This window comes from Pleurodeles waltl, chromosome 3_1 (genome assembly GCF_031143425.1).
Source record: "Pleurodeles waltl isolate 20211129_DDA chromosome 3_1, aPleWal1.hap1.20221129, whole genome shotgun sequence".
Classification (NCBI taxonomy): domain Eukaryota; kingdom Metazoa; phylum Chordata; class Amphibia; order Caudata; family Salamandridae; genus Pleurodeles; species Pleurodeles waltl.
Genome location: NC_090440.1, coordinates 1598295524 through 1598315254, shown reverse-complemented (window position 1 = coordinate 1598315254; position 19731 = coordinate 1598295524). Strand labels below are relative to the sequence as shown.

General features: G+C 42.3%; 1 protein-coding gene across 4 annotated transcripts in view; it reads left to right on the top strand.

Annotated features, from left to right (window-relative positions):
- Window positions 1-19731, top strand: part of MBD5 (methyl-CpG binding domain protein 5) — a 368139-nt gene that overhangs the window by 50927 nt on the left and 297481 nt on the right. For 2 of the 4 annotated variants that reach the window (XM_069225226.1, XM_069225225.1), the window contains exons 4-5: window positions 2233-2322; window positions 19295-19397. In XM_069225226.1, the coding sequence (XP_069081327.1) occupies window positions 2233-2322; window positions 19295-19397 (193 nt within the window). The remainder of the gene's footprint in view (window positions 1-2232; window positions 2323-19294; window positions 19398-19731) is intronic. The other 2 variants (XM_069225228.1, XM_069225227.1) reach the window with 1 other exon arrangement.

Below are 19731 nucleotides of genomic sequence, written 5' to 3'. Positions count from 1 at the left end.
TGCGGTCCTCGAGGTGGAAATTAAGGTCGCCGTGGAGGAGGTAGTCGACTGATGCCAGGGCCTAAGGGGATGGGGAAGGGTAGCGATGTCTACGACATTGTCTGTGAAAGCTGGGCAGGGGCCGGGTGGCCTGTACACTAGGGTGCTGCGGATGGAGGAGTTGTGGTTGGAGTGGACCAGGAAGTGAAGGTTTTCATGGTGGTGCAGTGTTCTTCTGGGACGGCCTTGACACGTAATGAAAACTTGTATGTATGATGGCAAGCCCTCTGCCTGGGCGGGAGGGCCAGTCCCTCGTTAGGATACTGTAACAGTCAGGAATGGCAATGTCTGGACCCAAGGTGGGGTTGGTCCACGTCTTGGTAAGGAAGGTGATGTCTGGTTGGGCTATGTCGATCAAGTCCCAGAGTTAGGTAGCGTGTTTGTGGAGGGAGCGAATGTTAAGAAGCAGGCAGTTGGTGGGGTTGTGGAGGTTGCTTGTATCTTCGTGTGCGGAGAGTACCGTCAGCTTGAGGCTGGCGCAAAAGTTGCAGTTCCTGCAGGTGAAAGGTCCGTAGGTGTCCTTGGGGAGGATGGTGCAGCAGTTTGCGGAGACCTCTGGTGTTGAGATGGAGGGTCTCGGAGTCGTAACGGACGCAGTCCAGAGGGTGGTTTGACGGAGATCCAGGGTTCCTGGCATTAGGTGCGGACGGGTGCAGACGGGCTTGCCATTGGCGTGCCAGCGGCGCACCTGCTGCGTGCGGCTGCCATTAAGAAGGGTGGGGGGAGCAGTCAGCTGGGAGGCGGGCGGGAAAGGTGCTTCACAGGAGGGGAGGGGGACAGATGAAAGAGGGGAGAAAGGAAAAAGGAATAAAAGAAAAATGAGAGAAAAGAAGAGAAAAAGGCAGAAAAAGCAAGAGTGAAAGAGCGACAGAGAGAAGGACATAGTTGTGATGGCCACTAGACCACCAGGGATGAGGCGCTGGGATGAGTCTGCGGGTAGAGGAGGGGCTCGAACTGAGAGTCAGGAGGCTCTCAGTTCGTCCCAGCAAGAGGCAGAGGGAGCAGCAGCCAGAGGAGATGGGGAGGGCAGCAGACGTCAGTAACATTAGAATCTCATAATTAGCAGACGGCGATTGGAAAACTGTCAGTTGTTGGTGTACTTTTGGTAGAGTGAAGAAATTGACAAAGAGGAAGTGATTTAAAGTGAACCAGTTCACGCAGAGGAACTTGACTAGAACAAAATGCAGTTTCCGTGGGGGGAAAAAAGGTGCATGTATCAAGTACAGTTGGGAACAAGATCTGGGGAAAGGGATACTTGCTTCATGCTGGGAGAACGGCTGGAAAAGCATACCCAAATGATTCAGAAGCCTGGATTATAGGGCGTTGGAATACAAATTCATCAAGTGTTGATATCTTACTCTGGAAAGATCGAAACTGATCTGCTGCTTACTGTGAGCCGGGGAATTAGGTGTGCAAGGGATTTGGCTCAGTGATTTACATATGGTTGAAACGTCACCTGATTCAAGCATATCAGTAAAACTCTTAAATATATCAATAAGGATATGGGATTTACAAGGTATCATGACCCTCAAAGCGATGCTACAGCCCCCAGAGGGTTGGAGACCGCTCCGAGGGATGAAGGGGACAGAAGATCCCACTATATTGCATGTTGAGGACATCCAAGAAGTTCATAGCTGCTCATTGAAAGGGTAAAGGAACGCCTCACAGCAGTACAGTGGATACATTCCCTTTGGTCCTTGAAAAACTCAAACAACATTCAGCACACAAGCAAGAGTTCTGATAAATGTTTGAGCCCATTGATTGACTACTAGCCCAACTAAGAGACTTCCGTCAAGAATAGCAGCAGTAGATGTCATTTATGGCCATGGTTAGGAAGGATTTCCTGTAAATGTTTACTAACAACTCATTATGAACAAACTTTCAGAGATTCTTCTGAAAGAGATCAGCTTGCTATTGCATACTATGTCAATGCCAAAAACATTGAGACTGATGCTGTAGTGTTCTGCCCGCAGTCTTTATTAACAAAACCCTTTTTCTGTATTAAAATCTTTTTTTTTATTTATTTTTTATCAATGACACCTCATTAGCACTGGTTAGTTTATACTTAGCACATTAGGAGGTGCACCACATGTACAACATCACTAACAAGGTTTTACATTGACAAGATCATCGTTTGGAAAATGAACAATCTTAATTAATTACTTAGGTTAATTTCCTGATTCTTCATTTCAGATTTAAACACAGATCTGCTAAATTACCAATCCTGTTCCTTGCGATAGACATTAATCCTCAGGAGGGGGGAAAAATATGCAGAAATACGAGGTAAACTAACTGAACCTAAAATGCAAATCCTGCCACCCTCTGATACAGCAGTGTTTTTTTTTTATTGTAACTAAACTGCTTACGGAATGAGAAACTAGCAGAGGTTCACTTGCACAAACTCAAGACAAAGGTTTTTCTGGCTGCGCTACCAAACGCGCATGGAAAGAGAGACATGTATAGGAATCTTAAACATGTACTGATTTAGAAAGGGGAAAAAGACACTGTTGACCACCAAATATGTCTGACATTGTCCACAGTTTACAATAAATGGATGTATTAAAGGGGGGAAGAACGCGCACTGCCAGAAGTCAGTACCTGTTCTCCTATTGCATTTTGGTAGATAGACTTCATAGTGTGATTTTCTGATGAGTAGAAGAGTGTTTGCCACAGTATCGCCGCGATCAGTGCTTGTATGCTTGGGCACCTCATTCTGGGTCTGGCTTTTCTTAAGAAGAAAGTACAACTATTTGGTGACTTGCTGGCAGTCTGCTGCCTCCCCTTCCTTGATTGTTAGACTCCTACAGGCAGCATTTGAAATACCCCTAACTTTGGTGGTAGGTAAACTTTGAAAGTACTGGATCATAATATTTGCTCGGAATTTCAGTAAGCGAGCAAAGCAAGTACGAGCCAGACTTCTTGTAGGTAGGTTTGGAGGCAAGGTCACCAATTCTCCAGTACTTTCATGGTATGCCAACTCTGAAAGCGCTGACCACATTTTAAATAATAATTTGCCACCTTGCAAGAATTACTTTCAGCATGCCAGGGCCATCGTTTAGCTCTGAGTTAATCCCTTATGCCAAGAATTGTGCACAATGTACCAGTGCCAGAATTTTGCCATGGACACCCCCACACCTCCAGAATACCCTGGGTGCCTCATATGTTAAAAATCAGTTATTGTATGCAAAGACCAGCATTCTGGTCATTGGTGCCACATAGCATGGGTTCTGTCTCTGATTTCAAGAGGTGCTTCCATTGTATCAGCACCAGCATTCTCCCACAGGCACCATCATCCATTTTGCCATGGGTAACACCCCCACACGTAAGACTTAGGAATACTTTCTTTTGAACCAAGCTTTACCTCCTGTACTCCAGAGCCACCAGCCCACACCCTTTCAGCATTCTTGACAAATGCTAATAGTAGCCTAGGGTCTTTTTTTTTTTATGAGATGGCAGCCCTAGCAGAAATTCCTGTTTCTGCTTGATCAATCTGCTAGCATGCCTGTTTTGAACATTTACTGAACCGCTATGAAGATAATTCATGTCTTGTTGATAATCTAGTAGTGTAGTGGCTTCAATTTGATTTTCATGTAACCTCTAGATTTGGTCTTTTGTCACAGGACTAATTCAGCAGGGTCCAAAATATAATTCTCTCCCTCCACACTCCTGTGTACAGTCAACTGGATGTTTCACTGTAAGGTAGAATGAGATGAAGCTCAGACACACTCCAGAGACTCTGCATTACCATACAAGCTACACAGATAAGCATAAGCTGCATACAACACAAGCTTGCAACCAGAAGAACATGCCTTGAGTTAAAATTCCTTACTCTACATAATAGAAACTAAATATAAACACACTTGTATTTGGGATATACATATTATATATTTACATCATGTACACACACATTGCAGAACACACTTCACCAAGAAAATGAAGAATGAATAATACATTTGAAGAGCACAATAGCAACCTTTTTGGTTATGCCTAGCACCACAAAGAACACAGATGTGGTGCAGATGCGCACTCAAGCAAACATGAATAAGATAATATTCTTCACCTTAATACTGCTCTGCAAACTACAAAACTGCTCCTATAACAAAAACATCCAATGTGGTTGCACATACATAATTCACACATCCATTGGAGACACAAATCCACACAATATAGACAAACCTATGCTTAGTGTTTCTAGTTTTCATTTAAACCTAATTATCACTGATAGAACGCCACCAAAGGGAATATTTACTTTTCAGTAAAAAATTGGAAAAGACTGGATTTTGCTTCACTTATTACTGCTTTGGTGCATTGTACTGTTTTTACATAACAAGTGCACCTACTGCCTCTAAGCACTTCTCTGTGGCGAATGCTCCTTCTTTAAGCCACCCTCATCATAGCATTACTTTTTGATCATCACAAGGTCCCTAGACCACTGGTAGCTACATCTACTCCCCTTTAGGGAACATGGTTATCCTCATATGGCTTAGACTAGCTGCATGTTGCTGTGTAGTGACTACAGGTTTACAGCTGAACTCTGAATAGGGTCTCAGTCGAGGGTAGATAGCACAATCACAATGTCATTTTCCTTCTTTGAGCGCAGGGTGGAACTTTACTTTCTAAAAGTTTAATTAGAAAGGGAGCGCAATTGAATCACCGCCAAAGTTCACTTTTACCGTTGCCAGTGCGAAAAAGGAAAGCAGCTGTAGGGAAATTACTAAGGTCACTACGTAAATGCCCAGATAATGTTTCAATACTGACTGCCCTGAGAGAGCAAAGGAAATTGTACAAAAGGGATCTATGGTCCTTTAAAAAAGGCCAACAGGAGGTCGTGTGGGCCAAACTACATTTTGCGACTAAAACATCTACTTAAAGTCCCATCTAAAAGAACGGATCATCGAAGAAGGCCCTCAAATTCAGTCGCATATGATTAGCTGGGAACCCAACATTCCGGAACCCTTGAAATTTACGGCATCAGAACTATTCAAAATCAATTGGAAAGTCACGAATGGACTGCGCCCCTGGCCCCAATGGCATACCGCAAGCACTATTTAAACAAGAAACGGAAAGATGGGCCAATTTCCTGGCAGCAATGTTTAATGACGTGATCACAACTGGCAACGTCCCGGCATCCTGGAAAGGCTCAATAATCCACCCCATATATAAGGGTGGGTGCGTGCTCTCCCCAAGCAACTACAGACTAATCACACTTTTAGACGTTGACCTCGAGTACTTTTCCTGCTGTGTGCTAAAACATCTAGAAGCCTGGATTACAGATAACAATATTCTACCCTTTAATCAAACCGGGTTCACCAAGCACCAAGGAACATTAACAAATCTTATGGGGCTAGGCTTGATCATAAACAGAGCAAAAGCAAAGGGGACTCCAACCTATTTATGTTTTGTTGACTTTAAAGCTGCTTTTGACTGTGTCTCCCGTGGCAAATTGTGGGCCAAATTACTACAGTGGGGGCTGCCACATTCTATTTTAAATGCCATCAACATAATATACTCTGATACTTGGGTGAAGGTCAAACTGGGGGAAGGCTCTCACCTATCCAGGCCAGTCAAAACAACAGTGGGGGTGAAGCAAGGCTGTGTATTGGCCCCAACACTCTTTAACCTGTACATAGCATACCTCCCCTCCAAGTTAAATGGTCACTCATCCCACTCTCCCTCACTGGGCGGTCAACAAGTATCCAACCTACTATATGCAGATGACCTACTGCTAATCAGTAATACCAGAATAGGCATGCAGAAATTGTTAAAGGCATTAGAAGAATACTCAGGCTCCAATGATTTAGAAATTAATCATAAAAAATCTAAAATGATTACCTTAAACCGCAGGCCATCCACCCAAGGTAAATGGCATATGAATGGGAAAACCCTAGAGGAAGTAACATCATACAGATACCTAGGATTGGTGGTGGATGCTAGAGGTAATTACACGGCACAAAAAGAAGCAATAAAAAACAAGACGCAGGCCCTTACTTACGCCTTTTGTAAGCTAGCAAATTCAATCTGTGGTCATGCTCTGAACCCATTAACAGCTGTAATGAGAGCGAAGCTACTTCCAACTATCACCTATGGGACCGAAATAATGAGGGGGATGGAAGTAGGTCTTCTGGAAAAGCTTCTGATAAAAACCTATAAACGCGTTTTTCGGCTACCTGGGCGTGCATCGCCAGCCCAGGTCAGACTGGAATTCACGCTGGTCAAACAGTCGTTAGCCCGACCGGCGGCATACATTAAATGCTGCTACAAATTGAGCCGCGCTACAAAGGGGTCTTTAGCCAATCTAGTCTGGCAGGAAATTATCCTAGAAAGAGGGAACTCCAACTATATAAAATATCTAGAAGAAAGTAAGAGTCTTTTGAAATTAGAGGAGGTATGGAACAGGTCCCTACCCATCCCCATTTTCAACAAAGCAGTGAATAAAGTGAGTAAATTACAGAGCTGGCTAGAAGATAAGATCTCACTGACCAAAAGGGAGCATAGTTGGTTGATCCTTAATTCCTACAAAACATTTAAAGAATCACCACTTATGGCGGGCTCGTACTCACGGAAAATCAAGCAATCCTTTCTCAGACTTAGGCTGGGTGAAGTCCCTACTTTAGACCTCTTGCCAAAATGGAAGAAGGAGCGGCAAGTAGACTCACAGGAGTGCCGTCTCTGCCATCTAGCAGATGAAAACCTGATGCATGTGGTCTGCATTTGTCCAGCCATGGCGGCCGACAGGAGACTCTTGCTGAAAAAATAATTTAACGGCTTAAGAATTAGATCCTGCAGACAAGCACTAATTGCAGCTTTTAACCCTCAAAATACAATATTGAACATAAGGCTGGTTCAATTTTTGGAAATTTTCACTCATAAAACCACAACCTCTCGAAATGACCAGATAGAGGGAGGGCGGAAACAATAGTGAAATCCCTATAACCCGCTTTTGAACATCCTAAAGAAGGGAAGGCCCCTATGTAGTCCACAGGGTTGCTCAGCTCGTGTCGTAATAAAGTCCGGTTTCAACAATCAGACGTAAGTAGGGGTAGATAAAACTGATAGAAGGCCTCTTCCCACTTTGTCCTATTTTTACCAATGCCTAATTTTTCTGCTACTGTTCTCCTTAAATATCTTGGGTGAAGGATATTTCATATAGCTTTTCATTTTAAACACAGGATTTTATCTGCCGTTGTATTTTTTACCCATAATAAGATTGTTCTGTTGTCCCAATATTAATACCTAAAGCACTAGTACGTTCCTTTCTTAAAATCTTTATATAGAAGAAAAACTCACTAACCACTTCACCTTAAGCTAAAGAACTGTAATTGCCTTTTTGCACTAAAATTGTTCTGTTAAATGTTTATGTGGAAGGAAAGTTTTATGGTTTTAATTAACTAATAAACTTGTGTTTTTACTACTAATTATCAGGATTGTGGAAACTAAAATCATTATGATGCGCTATGTCCTACCCTAAATTGATGCATCTAGCATTCTTCTTCTTAGTTTTACATCATTGCGGTATGAGAAGCACTCTTGTAAAAACCACATGGTTTCTGACAAAATGGTCAAGGGCCATATCATAAGCAAATTCAGTGCCTATTCACAATCCCAGAAGAGGTCAAAGAGGCAGTTTTACTGAAGATAAGCTGCCTACATAACATACATTAACTCAGTCTACAATTTAGTGTACAACCTATAAATAGTATGGGTCAGGCACGTGAAGAGACAACATCCACTTTGTTTTCTAGTGCATACTTCCGACAGTGAAATTTTAATTTAAATGGGTGTATTGACTCATTGTTCACCTTTGCACAGACAAATGAGTTCATGCATCTGCCCCAGCATCACCAAGTACATCCATTCATACCTCCTTCATGTCAAAGTCATAATGGGAACTTATGGTGCAGAAATAAGGGCTGGCCCTTGACATTTTCCCCGAAGACAGAAAAGGCACCAAAGGGCATACACAGCATATAACGCAATGATAACGTGTCTCTCTCCCACAAGGCCAGAAAGCGCACAATTCTTGCACAGCTTTTAAATAAGCAAGGCATGCATGCATGCCCGAAAACAATGCCTAGAAGTCCTTACGCTAGCTTTAAAAACAAAAAAACACAAAATCCAACTGCCACAATATAGCAATTTAAAACAAAAAACTTATGGTGTGAACTATACAAGTAAAAGATCCAAGGCATGCTGTCAGGTAATTTGGATTTTTTACTACCCACAGATACTGCTTGATGCAGAAGCACAGTTTGCTGTCACCAAAGGATTTATAATGCATGCAAATTAGTCACCTAGCAGGCTTCTACGATATAACAAGGTGCAATAGATATAGTCCCAGATGTGGCAGTAATTACGCATTTGTAGTCAATTCCCTGATGAAGGACAAAATCCAGAAACATATGCATGTTCCAAGAGATAAACAGAACTATCTGCACCTACTTTGGTGGAAAATCTACAGTCACATTTGAAGTAAGCACTAATTGTGTACTGCATTTACAATAATCTAAAGGGGCGAACTGTGCTAGGATGTGAGGCAGTGTGCTCTCAACCCACCTTCTGTAGGCTAGAAGGATAACATAATTTATTATAGGAATGAACAGGAGAACAAATTAAAAGCAGCGTTTTTATAATCACTGCAAAAGCAGTCAAGTGACTCTATGGATCAAAAGGAACAACCACTGATAACCACAGTTTTTTTTTTTTACAATTTTGGAATACTTCAGAAAACATTGGGAAAACTTTACTGCAAACAAAAAAGTCTACTTATACTGTGCCATAGCCAAGCTGGCAGAAAAACACACAAGCCCATAACATTGCACCAATAACATCACGTGCATATACCAAAAACCGATATAGACATATCTTTTCTAAACAAATTACTACGCATTAACTGGCTTCTGCTTCCCTACTGAGTGTACCACCGAAAGCAAAGAATGTAGATTGATTTTGTGCTAGATTATTGCAAGCACAGGCAGATTGTTTAAACAAGGCATGTGGAGGTAATTCTAAAGTATGAATCCGTAGGTTTATTTAACGTTTATTGAAAAAACTAATTATTATTTTACGTAATGCAGCTGGAAGAATAAGTAGATGTGCTGAACACAAAATAATTTTGAACATAGGTAGGTTCATCCAATAAACATAGAATTACATCCTAGACATATAGGGCACTATGTTTACTTTAAAAAAAAAAAAAAGAAAAAAGAAAATTGGTGCTAAAAATTAAATGTTCTGAAAAATATGTACTTGTATTCAAAATACGATTGTCTGGCATTTAATATTTTCTTATTCTCCTTCGGGTTCTGTTAGCACCCTTTTACCAGTGTCATCAGTTTTTCTGTCTCCCTTAATTTAAGCTTAAGAAGGTCAACCCCCTTTAAAAAAAAAAAAAAAAAAGACAAGTAGCATTGTGTGGAATTAATACCAATAAAAAAAAATACAACTAGTACCTTGCAGCGGAGACCTATTCATGATCCTACTCAAGAGGAGCACTTCAGTTGGGTCTCGAGGGGTAATGGAGAGGTTGCTGTATATTTCAGTTGTGTTGGACCAAGGGAGTACTTGCACAGCTCTAAAATGGCAACCATACATAACTGGAGACACTCGTACATGTTCACACACTCACCCACAAACACATGTATGCATTCATCAGTATCGGGGGGAAAAATGTTTTACTTACCCTGCTTTGTCTGTTTCAAGCAAAATGTATCACTTCTTCTGCATGGCAGGTGTCAAGACTGGAATCTGGCACTGCAGCCTGCAAATAAAAAGCCAGATAGAACAGAGAAGGTGGGGTCAAGTTGAGAAAAGCCAGTTCAGATACTTTCCCAGTTTCTGATAGAGTTGTAAATCCAGCACTCGCAGAAGTTAAGACAGGGCTGAGGATCTTGCCCCTGCTGTTATGTCTCACTTTGATTTCTCCTCTACCAGCACTTATTTTGACAGATGTACTGTGCGGAGACATGCGGAGTACATTAGTTACATTCATTAGATGTTTCCTGTATGAGGGAACATAACTGAATTATGCACTCACATGTGCATAAGCCTGACATCCATCACCAGTCTGCCATGATCACACATGGCAATATGGAAGTGACTCATCCTTCACCCCCTCCTCCCTCCCCCCCCGCCTCCCTCTCTTTCCCCTCGTCCTTTATTGGTCAAGAGCTAGAGAGATCTGGTCTGCTATGCACATTAAGCAGTTTGCTTGAAAACACAATCATGTTCTCATAATTGTGTATTCATAACATGTTGACTGCAGATACACATGCTATGCACACTCCTGCCATTTAGTGTTAGGCCATGACTTTACAAGTTGTTTTTCTCGAGGAAATCTTTTACTGTTGACGTTGTCTCCTCCTCCTCCTCGAGGTAATGCGCATGTTCCACGGCTCCCTTCTTAGATTGTTTTTTTCTCCCATTGGACTAGGACGGACTGCGTCAGAGCTCTATGCAGCTTCAACACCCTTGCAGCCTACGGACACCTACCGACTCAAACGAATCACAGTTCAGCAACGACAACATAGACACAACTCCTGCAATCGTTGGAACCATCTAAGATTCCATCAAAAGGACAGAATTCACCTGACTTCGACACCGTAGCCTCCCAAAAACCTGTTGAGAATGTTCTTCTCTAAGTAATGGATGGTAAAAAGGACTGTTTTTTTCGTAAGCGCCCTTGGTGTGGGGCGAAATACGCTTACTCCGATTCCCATAATGTGTGCAACCTTTCTCTGTTGCTGGAGCACTGAGAACTGGATTGCACTGCTTGCCACCTATTCAGAAATAAAAAGACCTTCAGAAGCAGACAGGGCAGCAGACTGGTCCATACCATGGAGATGGCAGCGGAGGCTTAGCTCTCCCCAAAAGAACACCACCACCTCTGAACCTTCGAGGGCGAAACGGGCATGACGTCACAGCAGGAGAGGGCTACAATACCGCCAGCCCTCACTTCATTGTCTCGGAGTCCTGTGCAGGAGAGGAGTCTGATGCGAGAGAAGAGTCTGACGTGCTTTTCCTAGACACTACGCACAAGGCTCCACCGCCAGTGTTGTTGCCCATGATGAAGACAACACTGCAGGCTGTGAGTGATATTGACCCACCACACACTTAAGACACCCTAACCCGCCAAGGTGCACCACAGCCCTCAGACTCTGGCCAACACCGAGAGCGAACATCAAATCAGAGTCAGGACAAGAGCATTCTTGTTCGGGCATTAGAGTATAGGGAGAAGCATGGAGTCTACACCAGACTGTTATCAATGGCGAAACAACCATCGACCCCAGCACATACATTGATGCCAGCAAAACCTCCATGCCACACCTCGGTGTCGGACAAACATTCAGAGCCACACAGGCAACTGGTGTTGGGCCATACTGAGCCGCAGCACTCCTCGACTCCAAAGAAGGGGAAAGAGCATGACCACTCCTCAATGCTGAAGAAGACCTCTGTTCCTGTGATGCTGAAAACAAAAGCGCTTTTCTCTGCAGCAAAACTGGCGACTGAGAAGCAGGTAAAAACACCACATAAGCCCATGCTTTCAGAAAAAGAAGGCGATCTGTTTGAAGGCCTTCAAGACATCATGCAGAAATGCTGTAAGGCTTCCAAGTGAAAAAATACAGGGTTTGGATAGACGTTTCCAAAAAAGGTGGCAACAGAGTATAGAGCCGCAGCCCCATGTCACAAAGCTGCCCACTGTCACCACACACTAGGTCACCCTCACCCACTCATGGGGAGAGGGAGGGGACAGCCCTGAAAATGAGTTTTACTAATCAGTTTCATAAGAGGCAACCCCATAAAGCCCAGACCCATGGAATGACTGATTTTGAATTTCCAGTCAAGGACGCAAAACCACCTATCCCAGTCAAGACATCTCCACCAGATGACAACTCTTTGTTTCACAGTGTAATACAGCGGGCAGCAGAGTATAATAAATTACCACTGCACTGCACAGAAGAGGAGATAGATTTCCTGTTCAAGACACTCTCCAGGACAGAGCGCTCAGTGCCGTAACTACCAACGATAGGCTCAATGATTAAAGTTTCCAATTACATTTTCAAAGACTCAGTGAAATCAAGCGTATGAGGTAATACAGACCTTCGCCCTCAGAACCTCTCTACATCAGAGTTAACCCCACTGCCAACTCCATGGTGATAAGTGACGTGAAAAAGAGATAGGTCAAAAAGCACTGTGGATGCCCTACCCCCGACAAGGAGAGTAAGCACATTGACGCAGGGGGCAAAAGGATTGCTATAGGTCATGCCAGTCATTGGAGGATTTACAACTCTGTGGGCCTTCTCTTGTGCTACAACAGGGCTACATGAGAGGAAATGGAAGACCTCGTACAGCTTCTCCCTGAGCAATATAAAAAGAAGGGGAGAGATTTAGTTGTAGAAGGAAGACAAATATTGAAATTAACAATCTGCTGTGCTCAAGACAGTGCAGACACTGCTACAAAAGGGAGTCATTCATTGGTAATGCTTTGCAGACATGCATGGCTTCGTATCTCAAGATTTAAGCTAGAGGTGCAATAACACATCTTAAATGTCCCATTCAATGGAGAGCTCCTCCATTGTTGCTGTTGGCGCTATTAATTTGGGTTCTTTGGGGTGTTGTTCTTTGAGACCCCTCTACCTTGGTACCTCTGAAAGGGCTGGTGTACAAGAGGCAAAGATAGAGGAACACCTGCAGATGGGGGCCTCTACCTCCTACCAGTTACTTACCAACCACCCCTCCCCTGATCACTCATCAACTGTTTGGGGAGGCTACAACAATTCCATCAGTTGTGGCCAGAAGTAGCATCATATCAGTGGGTGCTAGACATTCAGTCACGGTTATTGCCTAAAATTGAAAAGTCAACCACCAAATATTCCACTGCTCAAACACACCCTCAGTTATCACCTACACCTGCTTAAGGAAGAGGCAAAGGTGCTTCTCAAAAAAGGAGCCATAGAACCTGCCCAATTCCAACACCAAGGAAAGGGAGTGTACTCCTTACACTGCCTAATACCCAAAAAGGATGTAACACTGCATTCTGTATTAGACCTGTGCCCACTAAGTTCACACATCCCATCCAAACACTTCCACATAGTGACACTATAGTATGTAGTACCACTACTTCAGGAAGGTGACTTAATTACAGTATTAGATCTGAAGGACGCATAGTTTCATATACCAATCCACTCCGCACATCTCCAGTGCCTCTGGTTTATGGCAAGTGGACATCATTATCAGTTCAAGGTGCTGCCATTTGGGGGTAACAACAGCCCCACGTGTGTTCACCATATGTCTAGCTGTAGTGGCAGCTAGTCTAAGGAGGGAAGACTTTCATGTCTTCTCTTACCTTATAATGAGTTACAGCAAACAGAAATGTCTACAGGACACACAGACCACTATCAACCTATGGCACAAATTGGAATTCACAATAAATCCCATTTACTGCTGCTTCAAATACAGCCTTGAGCCATAGTTAGTTCAGTCACAGCAAAGGCTTACCCCTCTCCACAGAGGGTTCTAAGTCTCCAGAACCAACTGGCTCTTTTTCAGCCAGTCAGGATGGTCATGAGCCTCCTAGGAACGATGGCATCTTGCATAGCAATAGTTCCACATGCAAGGCTACATATTCACCCCTGCATGAGTGTCTAGCATCTCGGTAATCATAGGCAGGGGGCAATTTGGAGGATCTATTGTTGGTTTCACCTAGGGTCCTTCAGAGACTGAAGTGATGGAATACACAGAACACACTAAAGGGGAGAGCCTTCAGGGACCTATTCGTGCAAGTGACAGTCACTACAGATGCATCACTCATGAGTTGGGATGCTCACATGGAAGACATTAGAGTACAGGGTGTCATTGGTCTGCACATCAACATACAGTTCACCTCAGTGTTCTAGAGTTACTAGCCATACAGCTGGTGCTCAAAGCTTTGCTACTCAACATGGCAGGGACAAATGTCCTTCTATGCACAGACAATATGACAGCAAGGTACGGCATCCAAAAACTGGGACAGGCACATTAATTAAAGCTGTCTGACACCTGGAGATGGGCCATCAGTCACAGAATCTACCTCCTGGCATAATACCTAGCACAAGTGGACAACTCTGTGGTGGACAACTCAGTGGTGGACCTCCTAAGCAGGATGCAATAACACGCCCACAAATGGGAAGTCCATACTCCAGTCCTATACACATACTTTTAATGGTAGGGAACACAAAGTATAGATTTCTTCGCCTCCGCAGGAAACACAAGATGCCAAAACGTAGTACCCGGGTACCCACATCCACAGTCCTAGGGCAGTTGTCTGTGAATGAGCTGGTCAGGGATAGTTCCACACACTTCTCCTCTACGACTCATTCCATATCTGGTTAGAAAGCTCAGGCAAACATCACTCAAAATGATCCCCATAGTTCCAACATGGGCAAGCCAGCTTTGGTACACAACGCTACTAGAGCTGTCCCTAGTACATCCTGAGAAGCTACCAAACATTACAGATCGTCTTGCTCAGAGCAAGGGCAGAGTAAGGCACCCATATGGCACAGCAACTCAACCTTGCAATCTGGCTCCTGAGGTCGTAGAGTCTGGGTGCTTGCACTTAACACCAGAATGCATGGTCAGTCTAAAGGAAACCAGACAGCCAAACACAACAGCGTTTTTATGCTGCAAAATGTAAATGCTTTGTACACTACTGTGCTGCCCTTATCATAGACCCTTGCACTCCATCAGAACAACAACTAGTATATTTGTTACATTGTCAAAAATCACATCTAACATATACTTCAAGAAGACTGCATCGAGCAACAATCCCAATATATCTTCAAAACAGAAGTCATCAATCTCTTTTTCGGATACCAGGAGTAAAAGCTCTCATGGAGAGAGTAAAAAAGAGTAATTCCACCATGTACACCACCTTTGCTATCATGGAAGCTAAACATTGTTTTAACACAACTATTGTCTGCGCCGAAAGTGGCATTCCTTGTTACAGTTACATCGCTAAGGAGAGTTAGAGTAATTAATGCGCTAACTTTAGAGGAGCCTTACTTTCAGATTTCCAAGACAAAGTTCGACGATGCACAAACTCAAGGTTCCTACCAAAAGTAATGTCAACCATTCACTTAAATCGGACACCAGATCTGCTAGTTTTCTTCCTGAAACCAGACAGTGGCAGAAAGTGCACTACAAACACTTAATGTTAAAATGGCTCTCATGTACAATGTGAAAAGAGCCAAAATCTTAAGGAAAACACAACTGTTGTAGCTTTTTCAAACCTCAGGAAGGTTAATGTCATCTTGAAAGCAGGATTTGCAAGATGGATTGTTAACTGCATCAAAATTTGCTACATAAAAAACAAAGAGTCCAGCCCACGGCTCCAGGGGATCACTCCACAAGGAAAAAGAGAATATCATTGGCCTTCTTAGGGAATATCCCACTAACAGACATTTGAAAAGTGGCTACCTAGCCAACCCCCACACGTTCGCCAAGCACTACTGTTTGGATGTACACCCCAGACGATCTGTGGTGGGACAAACGGTTCTACGTACATTATTTCAAGCAAATATACCATCTAATGTCTAAAGCCACCATGAGAGGAGTACTACTTTATACTCTGTGCATATCATCTGTATCTGCAGCCAATATATGGTGCGAATTGAGTATGTTACTTACCCTGTAAGCATCCTTTTGTAGCATGTAGTGTTGCAGATTCACTTGCACCCCCTGCCTCCCAGGCAGGTATAGGATGGTGTCAAACACAAAAAGCTTGTTCAACAGCAAACACTAACCTGCCAGTCTATATCCTTTCTCCCTGGATGACAGGGAAAAAAATACTTTCTAACGAAGGAGCCATTAAACATGGGCATAACCTCGAGGAGTAGGAGACACAACGTCAAGAGTGAAAGACTTCCTTGAGGAAAACAATTTGCCGAGTCCAACTCTAGATGGCAAGAGTGTGCATAGTATGTGAATCTTATGCACTATACAGCATGAATAGATGCTTACAGAATAAGTAACCTAATCCTTTCATGTTCTGTGCTTGTAATGAGCTGACTGCCTCCTTTCGTTGTGAGTACATGAAACATATTTCTCCCGAGTGGTGGCAGGGCGCCTCCCAAGAGACTGTGAGGACAAGCTGCCCCTGGCTCCAAACCTCCATGCAACTTTCTTCCTAGCTCTGCTGATTTATCAAAGGCTAGGCACCCACACATTTTAAATGTGTCTCATTCCTTCTCCAGAAACCTTGGGATAAATATCCTCAGAGTAGTGGAGGCATTACAATCTCAACAGAAGTGGTAGAATCATAAACAGACCAGAGACTTGCACTCACTTGTGATATTTCAAGGGGTGCAGGACCCATTAAACTTACAGGGCAACACCATTGTAGCTATCAGAGGTTATGTAGATTACTTTAACCTCTGAAGTCCTGTCTCACCTACCAAACACCCCCAAAGAGATAACCAATGATCTATTTCCACACATAGAGGCTAGGTTGGAAAATGTGTCCCCTTTAACAAAAAAACAGCTTAGGGAACACTAAAACGAGGTTGCTCTTTTAATCAGCTATATCCAGACCTATTTTGTCTATCTGGACAGCAACATGAGAGACCTGTGACCTCTTGAGATTGCAAAACTCCTCTCTTTATTTGCCCATGTAAACTGTTAGGGCAGTTTCTTGTAAATAGTTCCAGAAATTTCAAAAGCTGATTATAAGGTTTAAACTGATATTAGCCATCTCTGACAGCAAAAAAATTATATTTCTCTCTCAGTCCCTAGATCTGACCTGTATGTATGGCACAGCATGTTCATAGGGTGCATTCTATACTTTTACGCACATGGGCTGTTGTTAGAAGTGGGGTCTCTAGTTGGCAGTCGGTTTGCACCCTGTCCAAGTAGGGACCCTCACTCTAGTCAGGATAAGGGAGATACCCGCTCAGTTAACCCCTGCTCACCCCCTTGGTAGCTTGGCACGAGCAGTCAGGCTTATCTCAGAAGCAATGTGTAAAGCATTTGCACATAACACATAGTAATAAGTGAAAACACTACAAAAGGACACCACACCAGTTTTAGAAAAATAGCCAATATTTATCTATATAAAACAAGACCAAATACGATAAAAAAAATCCAACATACAGTAATAAAAATATGAATGCTGCAAGATGTACTTAATACAGTTCTTTGAAGTCGATGACTCCACCTGGGGCTATCACGGCGTCGTGAACAACAAAACCAAAAGTTCAGGCTGGCCTCAGCGTCGTGGGCCAGCTGCGGTGTCGGGAAGACCCGCAAACAGTACCTTGGATTTGCAGGGGGTCGTGATCCTTGCGGTGATAAACACTACAGAAAATAAAGATAATCCCTAAGCTGTATGGCACATGTAATTGTTTTTGTTTGTCCTTAACATGGAACATCACTTGTTGAGAAGTGTATACAACAGAAACCTGCAGTTGGACAATCGTATAGTTTGAAGATCAAATCCAAAGAACAGACAGAATCCACAAAGAAATAAGAATGTATTTATTTCTCATGAAGATAAAATTTACCTTTGTTCTCCGCCTTCATCCAGTGATTTGTGATCTTATGAAAAAGCTATTTCATCCTATTCTCCTTTTTCCACTGAGTCGCACATATTTAACTCTTAGACTGATTGAGCTGAGGATTTTGAGACTATGGGATGAAAGGTGAGAACTGAGAGGAGGGTGTATGTGCAGCTCACTGACCATAGAAAAAGGACAGGTCATGTTGGCTTCTGCCATTAGTCTGGGCAAAGGGCATTAACAAAGGCCAGAACTTTTAAGTGCCAAATGAGTAGGTCTGGTACATTAACAAGAATATCATTACATTACATTAAATTGACTGTCAAACTTTGTTAAAGGTAAAGTACTGTTATTTACACACATCACAAAATTGTAAGGCCTGATTATGACCTTGGCAGATGGGATACTCTGTCACAAACGTGACAGATATCCAGCCCGCCGTTTTACAAATTCCATAGAATATAATAGAACTTGTAATACAGCGGGTGGGATATCAGTCACTTTTGTGATGGAGTATCACATCTGCTGAGGTGGTAATCAGGCCCTAAGTGCTTTATAAAAATATTTAAATAAGCTTTCAAAACATGATTTAACTGTATGTTACATTCAAAAGCTTAAAGATAAATAATCGGAAGGAATAGCTTCAGTAGAAGTACATAAGGTAATCTATCTCAGCAATATTTAAATTAATATTTGTTCTCAAATGCAAATGATCTTGCACACTTCCTGTTTCACATATCTCAAATAATTTAGTATTTTTATGTATATAACATAAAGCTAGATTAAAAACACCCCTACACCTCAAGCTACAGCCATTCCGTTACAGCTTGAGTACACATCATATGCTATGATTTTCATTGACAGATTACAGCTGCAAGAAAAAAGAAAATTAAAGCAAGTTTCTCTTAAAATTTTTATTTATTTAGTATTTCTTCAAAGAAGTTTAGACTTGGATGGCCATTGTGACCATTTGTCTTAATATTTCTTATAAGGCTTCGGCTGAATTATTGTTGCAATTTTGTAGAAATTTCTGCAGGGTTTGACAAGCTGAAATAATCGAAGCAAATTTCTTTCTGACAACATAAACTATTTATAACGATTTGCTGCTTAAGGCAAGCAGAAGTTGATGTTGCTGTACACATTTCCTTTGGGGGGGAAAAAAACTAAAGTCTCTCTTTTTCTGAAGATTTATTTTTTTAATCCAGCCACCATGACACAGTTAAAGGGCATTGAAAAGGTTTGAGACAGTTGAGGAGTATGCTCCCTCTTGTAAGCCCCTGGCCTTTTACATGATTCCAGAAAAGTAGAAAAGGGCTAACTGCATAAGTAGATTTACTTTTGACTGTTCTGCCTACCACATTTTAAAATACCTGGACAGCATTACATTTGTAAAGGTCTTGACGTGTCTGCATTGACACATGTCCCATTTGCTGTAGGTTTGCTTATTTTTGTATGGCTTATCATTGGTTTGAGTAATTTATTTACCAACATGCATTGAAAATTTGAAAGTCCCCAGTCAGAGGTTATTTTGGGGGATATGGAATGGTATCAGTGTTATGTCTATTTTTGCTTCAGAATGACTAAACTGCTTCCAAATGTGTTTAAAAAGTATTTAAAATACCTAAAGGTAGCATTAAAACAAAATGTTATATTATGTTGAATTACTCCAGGTTCTTCAAGACAATGTATTTTTGTAATTAATTGAGTAATGATATTTGTTTCCCTTTTAGTCCCAGTGGTTCTTTGTTGTCCTGCTTAGATCAGGTTAAAACCTACCTACTTTCCGATGGAACTTGCAAATGTGGCTTGGAATGTCCGCTTATTCTTCCTAAGGTAAAGTATTATCAATGCAATGTTGACTGTTTTAACATGATATGTTAGTAAGGCGTACACATTTAATCACTTAGAGCTAAAATGATTGTACATATTGACCCTGGGCTTATTCCATTCTCACTGGAAATTCAATAATGTGGATATGGGTATCAGTTATGTAGTTCTCCCCACCATTGTGCATCTCATTAAAGCTTATGAACATGCCTATAGGGATTTAAAAATTACTGTTTATCTTCACACTGGACTCTAGATTCACAAATACCACTTTTGCTATTTCACCTCTCATTTTGTGTAATGCCTGCTCCCTCATCCTGCTGTACTGATGCATATATAA